This window comes from Aptenodytes patagonicus, chromosome 1, assembly GCF_965638725.1.
Source record: "Aptenodytes patagonicus chromosome 1, bAptPat1.pri.cur, whole genome shotgun sequence".
NCBI lineage: Eukaryota > Metazoa > Chordata > Aves > Sphenisciformes > Spheniscidae > Aptenodytes > Aptenodytes patagonicus.
The window spans coordinates 43,110,791-43,124,172 of NC_134949.1; the positions used below are offsets into that span (position 1 = coordinate 43,110,791).

At 37.7% G+C, this 13,382-nt stretch overlaps 1 protein-coding gene across 1 annotated transcript in view; it reads left to right on the forward strand.

Annotated features, from left to right (window-relative positions):
* Window positions 1-13,382, forward strand: part of ZDHHC17 (zDHHC palmitoyltransferase 17) — a 78,588-nt gene that overhangs the window by 30,621 nt on the left and 34,585 nt on the right. The window contains exons 4-6 of the mRNA XM_076333325.1: window positions 5,284-5,361; window positions 6,781-6,925; window positions 13,281-13,345. Coding sequence (XP_076189440.1) covers window positions 5,284-5,361; window positions 6,781-6,925; window positions 13,281-13,345 — 288 coding nt within the window. The remainder of the gene's footprint in view (window positions 1-5,283; window positions 5,362-6,780; window positions 6,926-13,280; window positions 13,346-13,382) is intronic.

Genomic DNA, 13,382 nt, shown 5'->3' on the forward strand with positions numbered 1-13,382 from the left:
TACTATGGTATACTTGTTGAAATACCAAATTTCTTTTTTGAGGAGGGGAAATTTGATGCTAGATGGTAGTGAATGTTTTTCAATAAGCACGATTAATATGATGCAAGGGGCAATTTCTACTTCATTCAGCATTTCAAGAAGTTCTAACTTAAATAACTTCTTTTCATTTTAAAAACACAGCTGTTACAACAGGTAACATTGCAGCACCTCTCAAGTAATAACAGTCTTCAATAGTGGGAGCTATGGGATTGGGGGTATTTTCTTTTCAGTTTATAAAATCTGGCACATAATATTTGAGACTATGTTTTAAAACCTATTCTTATCTTTCAGAACATGGAGAGCTTAAATTCTGAAGGGATAATTCTTAGTACTTGTTGTTTTGCAAATCATGAGTGTGTATAGAACATGCGTTGTGGGTTTTTTTTTTTTCACTACCAGTAACAAAATGATGAATTAAATACGTGCCATTAAATCTAAATACACAAAATATTATTGAATCAGCAGGTTTCTAGAATATTTGACATAAACTGCACATCTTCAAGCAGTCCAGTTTTCAATTGGCGTAAACAGCACATCTTCAATCAGTCCACTCTTCAAAACAGTTCTTATGAATGAATGTGTACTTAGGCATAAAAACAAATGCAAAGTATCTTCATTTACGCACGTTCTCTCCATGTATGTCCAGCACCAGCACCTTCATCAAACCAGGTTTTGAGTTTCTAGAAGATCTCAGGTTCACGTTTCTCATCTTGCTTTTAAAGGACTTTCTATGTCCTGATGCAGTTCTCTTAAAAGAAGGTTAAATAGATAAAGATAGGTAAATAGACAAAGATTTAGATCTGATGAGAAGGACCTTGGGGTCCTGGTGAACAGGAGGCTGACTGTGAACCAGCAATGCAGCCTTGCAGCAAAAAAAGTCAATGGTATACTGGGCCTCATTAAGAAAAACATTTCCAGCATGCTGAGGGAGGTGATCCTTCCGCTCTACTCAACTGTTGAAGCTGAATATGTGTGTGAAGTTGTGGGTTCCCCTTTGCGAGAAAGATATGGACTTACTGGGGCGAGTCCAGTACAGGGATGCAAAGATGATTAAGGGACTGAAACATCTGACATGAGGAGAGGCTGCATGAGCTTGGACTTCTTAGCTTAGAGAAGAGAAGGCTTATCTTGTCAATGTATATAAGATCCTCACGGAGGATCTTATCAATGTATATAAGTACCTGGGATACCTGGTAATGTAATACCTGGAATCTTATCAATGTATAAAAATATCTGATGGGAGGGAGTAAAGGAGGCAGAGCTAGACTTTTCTCAGTACTGCCCAGGGGCAAGATAAGAGGCAGAGGGCACAAATTAAAACACACATGAAATTCCATCTGAACATCAGGAAACACGTATTTTACTGTGCGGGTGACTGCACATTGGCACAGGTTGCCCAGAGAGCTTGTGAACTCTCCATCCTTGGAGACATTCAGAACGCAACTGGACGTAATCCTAGACAATATGATCTAGATGCTTTGATCAGGGATGGTTAGACTAGATGATCTCCAAAGGTCCCTTCCAAACTAAACAATTCTGTGAAATAATTCAGTGTTTCTGAAAGAATTTTTTTTATTATATGCAGTAGATAGCACAACAGGTTTTATGTCTTTATTGTGGATTATTAGCATTATTTGTTTGTGGATCCAAATATGGTGGATATTTAGCATTTAGTGTTGTATTTTACCTTTTATTTCCCCTCCAAGCGTGTTGCTAACAATTTCCTGCTATAGCAATTATATTGGACATAGAGGTGGTTCAAAATCAAAATGTCAGATTTGGGTAGATGGAAGTCTGTGCTTAAATCTCTTATCTGATTTCCAGTTAGGTCTTTATTATATGATAGGGAGATCTCTCCACCTGCATTTGAGTGCTGGAAACTTGTTCTGAGAATTTTAATTCAACATAACTTTAATTGTACCAGCCATATCTCTTTCAAGTTATTTTAGTATGAGCCCTGACAATTGAACGTTCTTAAATCTAATGTGTCTAATTCTTCCTTTTTCCTCAACAATATGCCAAAGCTCTTGTCCCTTCTTGATGCATCTCTACCACTGTGACGAACTGCATTGCATTTTCTTCCTGCTGTGTACTAGAGTGCATGTGACTACTAACGTGTTTAACTGCACGTGAAATTCATTCCTCCTGATGCAGTTCTTACGTTCCAAGTTCCTCTGTCTTTAGGGGGTCTTGATTTATTTTAGTTTATATCACCCAGCATATCGTGCGCTCTCTCACGCTGTCTTTTGTGAGGCGCTGGATTACTCTATTTCCTTAGAATGAAATTATTCTGAGTTTTTCTTTTTGTTTGATCCTATCACATCTTTCCCCAAGTCTCCACTATTTGTGCCCATTATGTGCAATGGATAATTCCATTAAATATGTTGGCTAGTGAGCTTGGTATCACAGAGAGAGTGTCGAAGTGTAAGTGGTCTGCTCTCATGATACCAGATCTCAGTGTCTTGCTTACTGGGTATTGACTATATAAGGTCTTTCCAATGAAGTAGCTTAGCAGCTCGTCTGTGGAGAGTGCAGGCTTAGAATTAGACTTCTCTTGGTTTTAGTATTTCCTCATCCTGTCTCTTGTGAGACGAGATTCGGCGTAGATACTGGTGAAGCCCATTGATATTTTATAAGGAAAACTACAGAACCTTTTCTTATTTCTGCAGGACTGGGGATAAGCGTCAGACATCCACAAAGTAATTCTCTTTTCATCATGACACTGACCTATTGGTCTGTCTTCAACTCAGTTTTGTAAAAATGCAAAAATTGGCCTTTTGTCTCTACAGTTACTTACTGACTGCATTTCCCTGTTCCCTGTGTCAAACTTTCTCCAGACAAGGATTTCTCTTCTACTTTTCTTCCTTCTAGCAACAGTGACTGCATGCACTTTGATTCCACAATCACTGAATGCAAGCTGGGTCAGCTTTCAAATGCCTGGCAAAGATTTGGTGACCCTAATGTGATCAGTGGAAGTATTTTCTTCTTAAGGCAACCTCTTACCAGATCTGCTTGCTTTGAATGTAAGTAGATTGCTTAAATAGGACTTGCACACCTGGCATCTTCTAGCATGGAGGCTTAGATGACTCGCTGAGAGTGGAATCGTCCAGTTCCTCCTTTCTCCAGGGACATTCTCACCAAGCACAGAATTGCTTCTGCAAGATCTACCTAGACAAGGAGATTAAGTTCTCAGCCTGGTTTCGCGGAAAAATCTCACCGTTTATGTGTACTGAAACTGAAATGCAGCGATAAATCTCAACTTAGTCTAAGAACACCCTTAAGGAAACATAAAATGTTATTTCAGTGAGCCATCTGGCAGGAGATCGCCGCCTTGTCTTTTCCCAGTTGTCAAACTGCAAGTTCTTCCTTCTAAATAAAACGTAGTAACCAGTAAGCAGTACTGCTGCTCAGTAGAATCTGAACATATTCTGTGTTCCTGCAGGGACTAGTGTTTGAATGAAGACAATCTGTTTAATGTTCACCTCCCCATGAGTGGCTGTCACATCAGCGAGGTGGATCCAAGCTTTGACTGTGAATTTCTCTGTGCTGTCTTTTATCTAGACAAGATTTCCTTGGGAACTCCTTCTCAAGGTGGACTAAATAGCTTCTCAGTGTCTTCTTCAAATATGTTCTTTGGTAGTTGGGACTTAGCTTCAAAATAACAAAATTACGTTGTCCCTTTACCTTATATACGCCTTGTGTAGGTGAAAAGATGGGACCAAGACTTTCATAAAATCTTTGGTGCTTCTCATTGTGAAATCCAAAAGCTTAACTTCAGCAGAGAGATGTTGCAATTTTGTTCTTTTGGTGTTGGAGACCAGTGGAGTGGATTGTCCTGTGTCAATCAGAGCAGGTCTTGTTAGTCCTACAAACTCTAGTTTGTATGACTTCGGTAGGTCTGCTGAAGTATTTCATTGTGTCTGATGGCTCTAAAGCAACTGTATAAAAGGACTTTTCCTTTAGATGTTTTTAGTGTGGACATGGTTAGCATTTTTCAGTTTCTGTTCCTAAAGGTAACTTCTGGGCTGTTTTTGAAGCTTCACTCTGTGAAGCACTAAAGAAAAAGAAGGTAGGTAGTTAGAGTAATGCTTTTCAAATTGTTCTGTTTGTTGCCCTTCTTCTTGCCGTGTCTTGAAACACGTAGAGGAAATTGAGGTGCCAGAAACTCAGTGCTGAGGATTTGAAGGACAGTTTGTGTGGGCGGGAGAGCAGGATTCATATATGCCTGACAGGTATTCAAAAGCGAAAAGTCTGCAGGCAGAGATACTTGAAATGTACAAGCACTTAGGAATCTATAGCTAGATAGTACTTTTCAAAGGTCTGTTAGTAATGAGGGGTTTTTTCCATTGGTTTGTACAGGAGTGAATGAAGAACTAGAAGCCTTGTGGGAAGGCCTCTTTCTTAAAAACATTAATTTCTTTGTGAGGTGTGCATTTTCTTTCACAAAGGAAAGGTAATATAGTCAGTTTAGTGTCCCATGTAAAACAGCAAGGAAAACAGTTCACAGAAACAGTAGAAATGACTATGAATATGAATTGCTGCAGTTAAATATGGGTAACTTGTTTTGTTCCTACAGGTAGCTTGTCTTTTTATAAATGTTTTTGAGGGAAAAATAATTTCTAGCCCATCATTTAGAAGTATTTTTTAAATACTCAGATGTTTTTGTCCTTTGATTAATAACAATTGAGAAGTATGCAAAAATCTTAGTACTTGGCTAAGCACGTAACTTAAGCGTGAACTCTTGGAACAATGACTTCAGCAGGGCCGTTCCAGTGATGATACGTGCTGCAAGTTGAATTCTATATAATTTTGTCATTTTAGCCAAAATTCTCTGAATATGCTAGTCTTCTAGCAGCATATTCTTTTACCATTTATTCAGAATTCTTTTTAATGCAGCAACCCCTAAATATTTTAGAAGAGTCCCTTTTACTAAATACTTCTGTGGTAGGACAGTTTGTACTAATATATATACACCAATTATTCTGTTTTACCTTAGAACCAAACTAGGAAGTAGCAGCATGTTTAAAACACAGTAGGAAGCATCCTTACTCTCCCAACCCACATCAAAAAGGCAAAAAATTGAATGTATGTGCATGACCTCTTAAAAGGAAAGTTATGTGAAGGCAAGGAAAGGTTCTGATCTTCCAGTCTGTAACTGCCTGTTTCGCATAACATCAAGCATGCTTACTGTGTGTCCTATTTAACCAAGACAAGCAATAATGTTTACTATTTTTGTTATTCCAGATACTATATATCAAAAGGTGCTATCGTTGATCAGCTTGGAGGAGATTTAAACTCTACCCCACTTCACTGGGCAACAAGGTGGGGAAAAGTCTTCTGGAATTTTCTTTTCCAGTGTTTTTTCTTAACTTGGAATCTGCTACTGATTGATTTATGAAATTGCTGTATTTTCTGGGAGTACTTTGCACAAAACTTAATTCAGTCATTGATAACTAGGCACACTGTGAATGTGGTATGTTTGAGCTAGAGGAGCTTTCAGCATATAATTCAGTTTTTGTCATATCTCTCTCTGATGTAGAGGAAGACGATTGCTATGATAGACTCTAATTTTACTTTTTTCCCTGTAGTCACCTTGGTTTACTCTTACTTTGGAGATCTTATTTTTGTCAGTCTTCCAAAGTTCAGCAACACTTGTTGGGGAGCAACAGCAGATGGGGTTTGGGCTGAGTTTGTGTGACATTGTCCTTGCAGTGTTCTATTACGTGTGTGGATTTTTTTTTTAGATGCGCTTAAAATCAGATTTATGATGTAGAAGATGGTCCGAGAATGATGAATGGCTGGGAAAATTGAAGACAGCCTTCGAGTAGTAGCTGCTCCTTCAGACAACCGCCTAGAAATAGGCAGGAAAGGAACACTGTCCATATTAATATTTTTAACTGTAGACTGCAAAAGGAGACATACAAAATTAGATTCTAGAACATTTAATGTATCAAAATAATTTGTTTACTAAAGAGGAGGACTTGCTTGCTAGCCTCTGTTAAAAATTTTAGCTTGTATATTTCTCTGTGTTACAGATCACACTCTATGTTCTGTGTTAATAGTGCAAAAGCTTGATTAAATTTCCTGGTGTTCATAGCTGTGATCTGTGGCTCTGTGAAGCATTGTCCGAAGCTGCTTCTGACATTGAAAAGGTCTTTTTGCTCATGTCAGAAGTTGTGTGCTGACGGTTAGGCACAATATCAACAAGAAGGATATGCCTATGCTCATGATGCCAAAAAGATGCTTAAGCTTTTAATGTAGTGTGGAGGAAGTGTAGGCCTTCGGTTTTCCTTTTTTTTTTCCTTCCTATTTTTATTTCACTGCTGTTTTTAATAGTAGAAAGATAAACCATATGCCCCACAAAAAATGAGAGTATGTAGCCAGTTTGATATCTCTTAAAATAGCAGGTTTTGTATGTGGATTGGAAGAAGTCACAGTAGAGTAGATTTCTAAACTAATAACTTGAGGTTTTTTTGTTGACTGGCCTTTTGGTATACAACACACTTAAGCCAGTTGCATGTGATGCATGCATTGGCTGCATAGAATTTGCAAATGTGAATGAGTTTGCTTACTCAGTTGCAGAATCAGATCATGACAATTTTTGTTTTCAAAGTATGAGTCAAAATGCAGAAGCTCTGGTAGTGTACTTAACTGCTAAACATATTTCTTGTATTAAAATATTAATAGTTTTTATGTATATAGTTATTAAGTTGTTTGTTTTCTGTGTTTTGTTACGTTTAGACAGGGTCACTTATCCATGGTTGTACAGCTGATGAAATATGGGGCAGATCCGTCGCTAATTGATGGAGAAGGATGTAGCTGTATTCATTTGGCTGCTCAGTTTGGACATACTTCGATTGTTGCTTACCTGATAGCGAAGGGACAGGTAAAATTTAAGTAATATCATATTTAAATAGATTCTACTCAAAATTACAATAGAAAAACAATTGAAACCTATACCTGTCATTCAGGAAATGCAAAATATTTGCCTGACTAAACATAAAAATAATTCAGTGTCTTTTATTGTAGACTACAGTATTGATGTGCCACCTGCTAACTTAATTTCCTCTAACAGTACTCTGAGTACTTTGACTTTAATTCATACCTGTCTAGTGTAGTATGTGGAAATTCTAGCAGTTTATTCTTTTACCATTCTTTATTTCTAATGAATTTAATCTTTAAATGTTAACAGTGACAATGATAGCAACTATTTTAGAATTCTTCAAAGAATCATCAGTTTATACACGGGTAAAGTAGTTGTCATAGGTCATCTCTTTTTTTTTTTTTTTTTTTTACACCTCAGTCCACAACTTTTATTTATTGCTGTTACTAATTGCATGCATGTGTAAATAAAAAAAAACCCAACAAACCCCAAAACCTTCTTGCTAGCTTCTTATATTACTGCTAGGTCTGTAAAGTGTGTGTATAGCATGTGTATTCATTACTGTTCTCACTGTCTCCCATTCTTCATCCTGTATGCTCAAAAACATGTTCACCTTTTTGCTACTCACCCTGCATTATAATTTGTAGATTTACTCACCCACAGATATGTGCCTGAAGCACAAATTTGATTTGCTTTGTAAACCATATAGAAAGGTCAAAGTGCTCCTCTCTTTTTACAGTCTTGCTAATGCTGTTCACGCTTCTGCTTATTCTTTCAAATAGCAAGTGAGATACGATCCAGTGAGTCAGGTAGAATATGATTATGAAATCAGTGGGTTTGGTCTGTGTAAAACAAATACAAAATTTGCTGCAGAAAATGATTTGTGCCTATACACGTAAAAAAATAAACTATTGCTTCATGCAGTATTCAGTTTGTATCTGAGAACTGTTTGGTAAAACAGTATTTAGTGTATGATAGAGAGTAAGCTAGGCACAAGAAGAGGCTGATCATATATAATCGCTATTTTGTAAGAGATAATGATTGGAGAGAAATGCTTTTTCATCAGGAACAAGTTTGTATTTTGTTCACAAATCATGTATAATTGTATGTGGGGTTTATGTTACCAGAAAAATCTTGCAGATGTTATACGTGTGAACTTGTTTAAAGCATAGCGTTAATGAAGTATAAACGGCCTTTAAAGTGTTATACTGTGATTATGAAATCTCCCTGTAAATGTTTGTTTGTCCTCATGTTTATATACAGACTTGTCCTATTTATCTGAGCATATAATACTTCAGTCCAAAAGAAGCTCTGTGTGTTTACATGTGTACATACATAAAGGCACAAAACTTGCTTTAAAATTTAAAACCTATTATCTTGGAAACAGCTCTCCTTATCAATAGTTTTTAAAAGGATAATTCTTATTAAATCCTCCAGATGTTATCAAGTATGATTTTGATGTCCTTTCCATGCTCTGTTTGAATTAATTTTAACAGTAATTTTTCAAAGCACTTCAAAAGATTCAACTTTAAAATGTTTACTATGTTTAAAATATAGTAATAACAATCCCTATACTCATAGTTCTCTAACTGTACTACTTACAATTACAGAAACTACATGGTTTCTGTAGAAGCTATGGGAAATACATGATTCTACTTTTTATTCTCCTTTAATAAGTACATGTCAGGTCATTAATTCCGGTTTTGGTTTTTTTTTTCATCTTCTTTGTGATGCCACGATTTAGGTTTGGAAACTTGAACTGCTTTTGCTTATGTGGGCTTACCCTATATACCACTTGCAAATTTTTTTTTTCCTTTTGCCTTTATAGAGACCAGGTTCTCTTATATCCAAAGAGTAGGCTTGCCCTTGTTCTGAACCGAATTGTAGTACCTGTGTGGTGAATGTCAACTAAATAAATGTCAAAATAAAGGTCAGTGTAGGCTGTTGTGCTTTGCTAGTTCTGATCGTGATGCCTTTGTGGACCTGCATGATCAGAGGAGAGCCAGCTTTCATAACTGTGTAGAGAACTGACAGGTGGATTAAGAAGTTGCTCCTAATTGCTTCTTGTCCCTTTTTGATACAGAGCTGGAAACCAGCTTCAGTGTTGCTGCTTCACTCTCTTTCTGGGCTGCAGCAGCCAATGGTAAAATTTTCGATCTGAGGCTCGAGTCCAGTCCTCTATCTTCTGGAGTGTAGTGCAGGGGAAGAACTCTTGGTCAGGTGCCCTCTGGCCTTGGTTGGAAGTGAACCCACTTTCATGTCAGCAAGTACTACTCAGCTAAGAGGCAGCAGTGGCTGATAGCTGGTGCTTTTTTTTATTTAGTCGTGTCTCTTACTGAATTTTGAGACACTAATACCTGGCCGTGTCATAATTTGCTCATGTTGTTTGTGCCAGTAGGTTGCCTGGGTCAAAATCAAGCCTGGGGCAAGTACAGGATATAAATATAATCAGATAGCAAGTAGCAGAATCTGTAGTACAGTTCAGGTTTAGGTAAGATCATTATTTAAAAAAATGCAAGAAAGAAAACCTGAAAAGAGCTTGAAGGCACTTAAAAATATTCAAAACTGATGCTTGTACTACTTGACTGCTTGACACTGTGCTTACGCTGCTTAAAATGCCAAAGGCATATCAGGGCCTAGCATATGCAAACATGTCACCCCAGAATAAGTGAAGATATGGATATGGTATGTCGGATGGTTGAATAATGTGTTCTCGTCTTGTGGCATGTGTGAGATAACTTTCCTCAATCACAGATAACGAGCGACTATAAAGTTGCTAGTAGGGTAAAATCATGTTGTAAGAAATATTCTGGAGCTAAAATTATAGTTTAACTATTTCTATAACTATAAACTATTATATTCATAGTTTAACTATCACTTATTCATGAAGTATGTATGTTTTTTTTTATTCTTAGAGTTGCAATTTTATGTGTTAACTACTGTCAGGAGCTGCATAGAGCCTTCTTCTGAGCTATGGCCTAGGAGTAGTTGGCATCTAGGTTGGGAGATGCCAGTGTGGTACCAGCAGCCTTGGTTACTTTGGTGCTGCAGTCTGTGGGCAGTGCTCCTAGGCACTGTTACCTCTGTTGGCACTGAGGGTCGTTCTCTCCACTGGGCTCAGGCTAGAGCCCAGTGTAAGACACTGAACCAAGTGTTTATTCCCTAGACCCAACCTGCAGCACGTTACTTATAGAACTGTAAGTCCAGTCGTGTTTCTTTCTCATGATTGTCAAAACTTGACTCTGCACGTGATGGACTAGAGTGTTCAGAACAGAGCTTTTGTTCTTTGAAAGAACAAGGTAGGTTCAGTTTTGTGTGTTACCTTGCTTGATGAGCCACCTGTCTGTCTGTACTTGGGTCATTCCACAAAAATCCTTCAAAATCTCTGCTTCTTCTGAATAACTAGCACGTCTTTCCTAAATTAGGAAATTTTTCAGCCTTATATCTCCCTCATAAATCTTCTTTACTGTATGCTTTTAAATATGTCATCTCTTCAGAAGCCTGTTTCCCTTTCCCTGGGCAACAGGCCATGTGAAAGGGATCTTTTCCTTATGGAGAATAGGATTCTGAACAAGGGCTATGAGGGTCTGTGTTTTGGGAAATAACCAGTAATGGTTCTAAAGAGGATCACATTCCTGGTCCCTTTCTGTGCAATTTAATGCACTTCTAAGTGGAATCTCTTGATGCTTTTTGTGCTTTTGAAAAGGCCGTATTGTATCACAGTACTGGTTTGACCATTGCTTGATACATGTCCTGATAAGCCTAAATGCTGCTCTGATCTCTAGCTGCTATTCAGAATCCTACCTTGTCAGCTATATTGCTTTCAGAAAGTAGTGCTAAGCAGCAGAATAGTTGCTACAGCTCCTTTCCGTGCAGGAAGCTCTTTCTCCCCTATATTTTTGCCTCTCCAAAAGCTTTTTGTGGAATCTTGTATTAGTATCCTAGGATTAACTCTGGTTATCTTTGCATATGCACAGTTGTTCTCTTTCAGATCGAGAGTTGTTCTGTTTCAGAAACAAGTGAAAAATTTGTCAGTTGTGGTCCATGGATTTCACGCCTGAAATACATACAGAGGGCAGCAGTATGTGCGATTTTTGATCATCGCATTATTGTTGAAATCTTCAGTTCTTGCAGTGCTCGTACTGTTGTCCTAACAGCATAGATAATGCTCATGGAGAGGTGTATCAGATTGACCTGTTGCTGAGAGTTAAACAAGAAATTAATGCTAAAATGCCTGTTGGTACACACCAGAACAGAAGAACAGTCTCCTAATATGTACCTGCTGCTGAAGGTTTACATTTTTGCCTCAGCCCTTTGGTAAAAAGCAGCAACAGAGCTTCCTTTCTGAAATGTCCCACTTGTTGTGTGGTTGTGGTAATGATCTGGCAAAATAACAAAGAATTTTTGGTGAGAGGTTTGTTAGAGCATGCATGTGCTATCCACAACTACGTCATCTTTGTTCCATCTTACAACAGTATGCAAGTCAATCTTAGTGGCTTTGCCTCTTGTTAAAGTTCCTTTGAAAAGGGATCTGCCTCAGCCCACGTTGTAGCTTAATATGAGTAATAGCTGCAGCCTGCCTAGGTAATTTATGTGCAGGGAATAGTCTGGAGCTCATGGCTTTTTTTTTCTTTTTCCTTTTAGCTGAGTGTCACCTAGTGTGCAAAGTGTAGTTTCGATTTGTCAGGTGGAATCACTGAAGGAATCGTTTTACTTACGTCCAGGCAATCAAGGTCCCTGCTGTTGGTCACGAAGAATTGCTTTTCTATATGAAATCTATAGATGAAAGAGTGATTGTTCACGTTACAGTAATTTGTACAATCTTCAAAATATGTAGTTCACACAGTGTGACCTGTGAATCAGTCATGCTTCTCAAGGATGAATGACCTTGAGGTTAGGCTACGGTTCTAATTTCCTTCACGATCTCAACAACAGGAGGTTAAAGGGAGTAGCAATGGTTGCGCGGTCCTAGTAGGCTGAAAAGGATCTAATCTATACAAGCACTGTGGGCAAATAGACTTGGATCCCAGTCTCAATGCATGTAACTCTTTTCTGAACAAACAATACAATAAAGTAATGGTTCTCTTTCCTCTCCATCAACTGTTTTTTTAAATTTCTGAATTTTTTTAATTAAGCAGCAGAGTAAAAACTCAGAAATATGAAGTTATCTGCAGGCTAGGGACGTTTTAAAAGCAATTACTTGGAAGAACTAAATTGGATTTTCTGGAAAACTTCTGCCTGGGTCAGGCTAGCAGCCCCGTGAACGGGGATCCCAGGGTGCTGGGCATTTGGCAGACTACTGGAGCAGAGAAGAAGGTTCTGGGGATGATAGAAAGCAACATCATCCACTTTCTGGGTTTCTGTCAGTAGTTTCTGTAGCAAAAGACTTCAATGAAACACTTTCAACCTGATTTTCCTAGTAAGAACTGAGGGGAGTAGCATAGGAAATATTGCCATAGCTCTGTTGCCTCTAAGGAAAACTGTTCAGGTCTTGCATTAAGTTAGCTTAGAGGAATTTTGTTAGTGGTGGTCTGTGGAACTTGTCCAAATGTGCTTGAGAGTCTAATCTGCCTCAATGTATTTAGGAATTACCAACTTCCATGTTAGTGAGGCAGGGATCTGTAACAGGAAAAAATGCTGTAGGTATTAGATCCTTTCTGATGGATCTAAGAGAATTGTCTGGACGGTGCTGTTTAGTCGTTCTGTGGCTATGTTCTGTTAAATGTAATAATGTGGTGTTTCTTTTTTTATTTTTAGCCATCAGTTTAGTCACCACTTGGTTATAGATCAGTTTTATTTCTGGGTAGCTTGTTTTTATTAATGGCTTTTGTTTAAACTTAAAAATTTTCTGGTGTCCATTAACTTGATCCGGATATGTAAATACCTTTGGAACTGAGTGAACTAAGGAAAATTGCTTTGCAAGTGGAAAAATAGATGCAGCTAGCATTCAGTAGGATGTAGGATTCAGGCCATGGTATTTATGTTAATTTATCAAGTCATTTATTAAATATTGGTGCATCATTTTAGTTTTCTCCTGCTTTTGAGTGTAATAGTACACCATCTATATGTATCTTTTATGTTGAAGATTAATAGTGAGATAGAAATGACTAGTCTTACACAGCATGACTGTTCCTTAGTTTCCAAAATAGATTGGAATGGTTATATTTTTGCAATGGTGGTGTTAATATCTGTTTTCATTTTTTAAATACTATTTTATTATGTACTAAAAGCTTGCCAGTTTTTCCTCAATTCAGTTGGTTAGTCTTAAAATACTGCTTCTCATTGCAAACCTTGTATCTACTGGATCTTGAGCATGCTTACTTATCTCACCAGCTATTTTTTTCTTTTCCTTTTTTAGGATGTAGATATGATGGATCAAAATGGAATGACACCTTTAATGTGGGCAGCTTACAGAACACATAGGTAATATCTCACGGCAGTTTTGACTTTCTCTTGATGT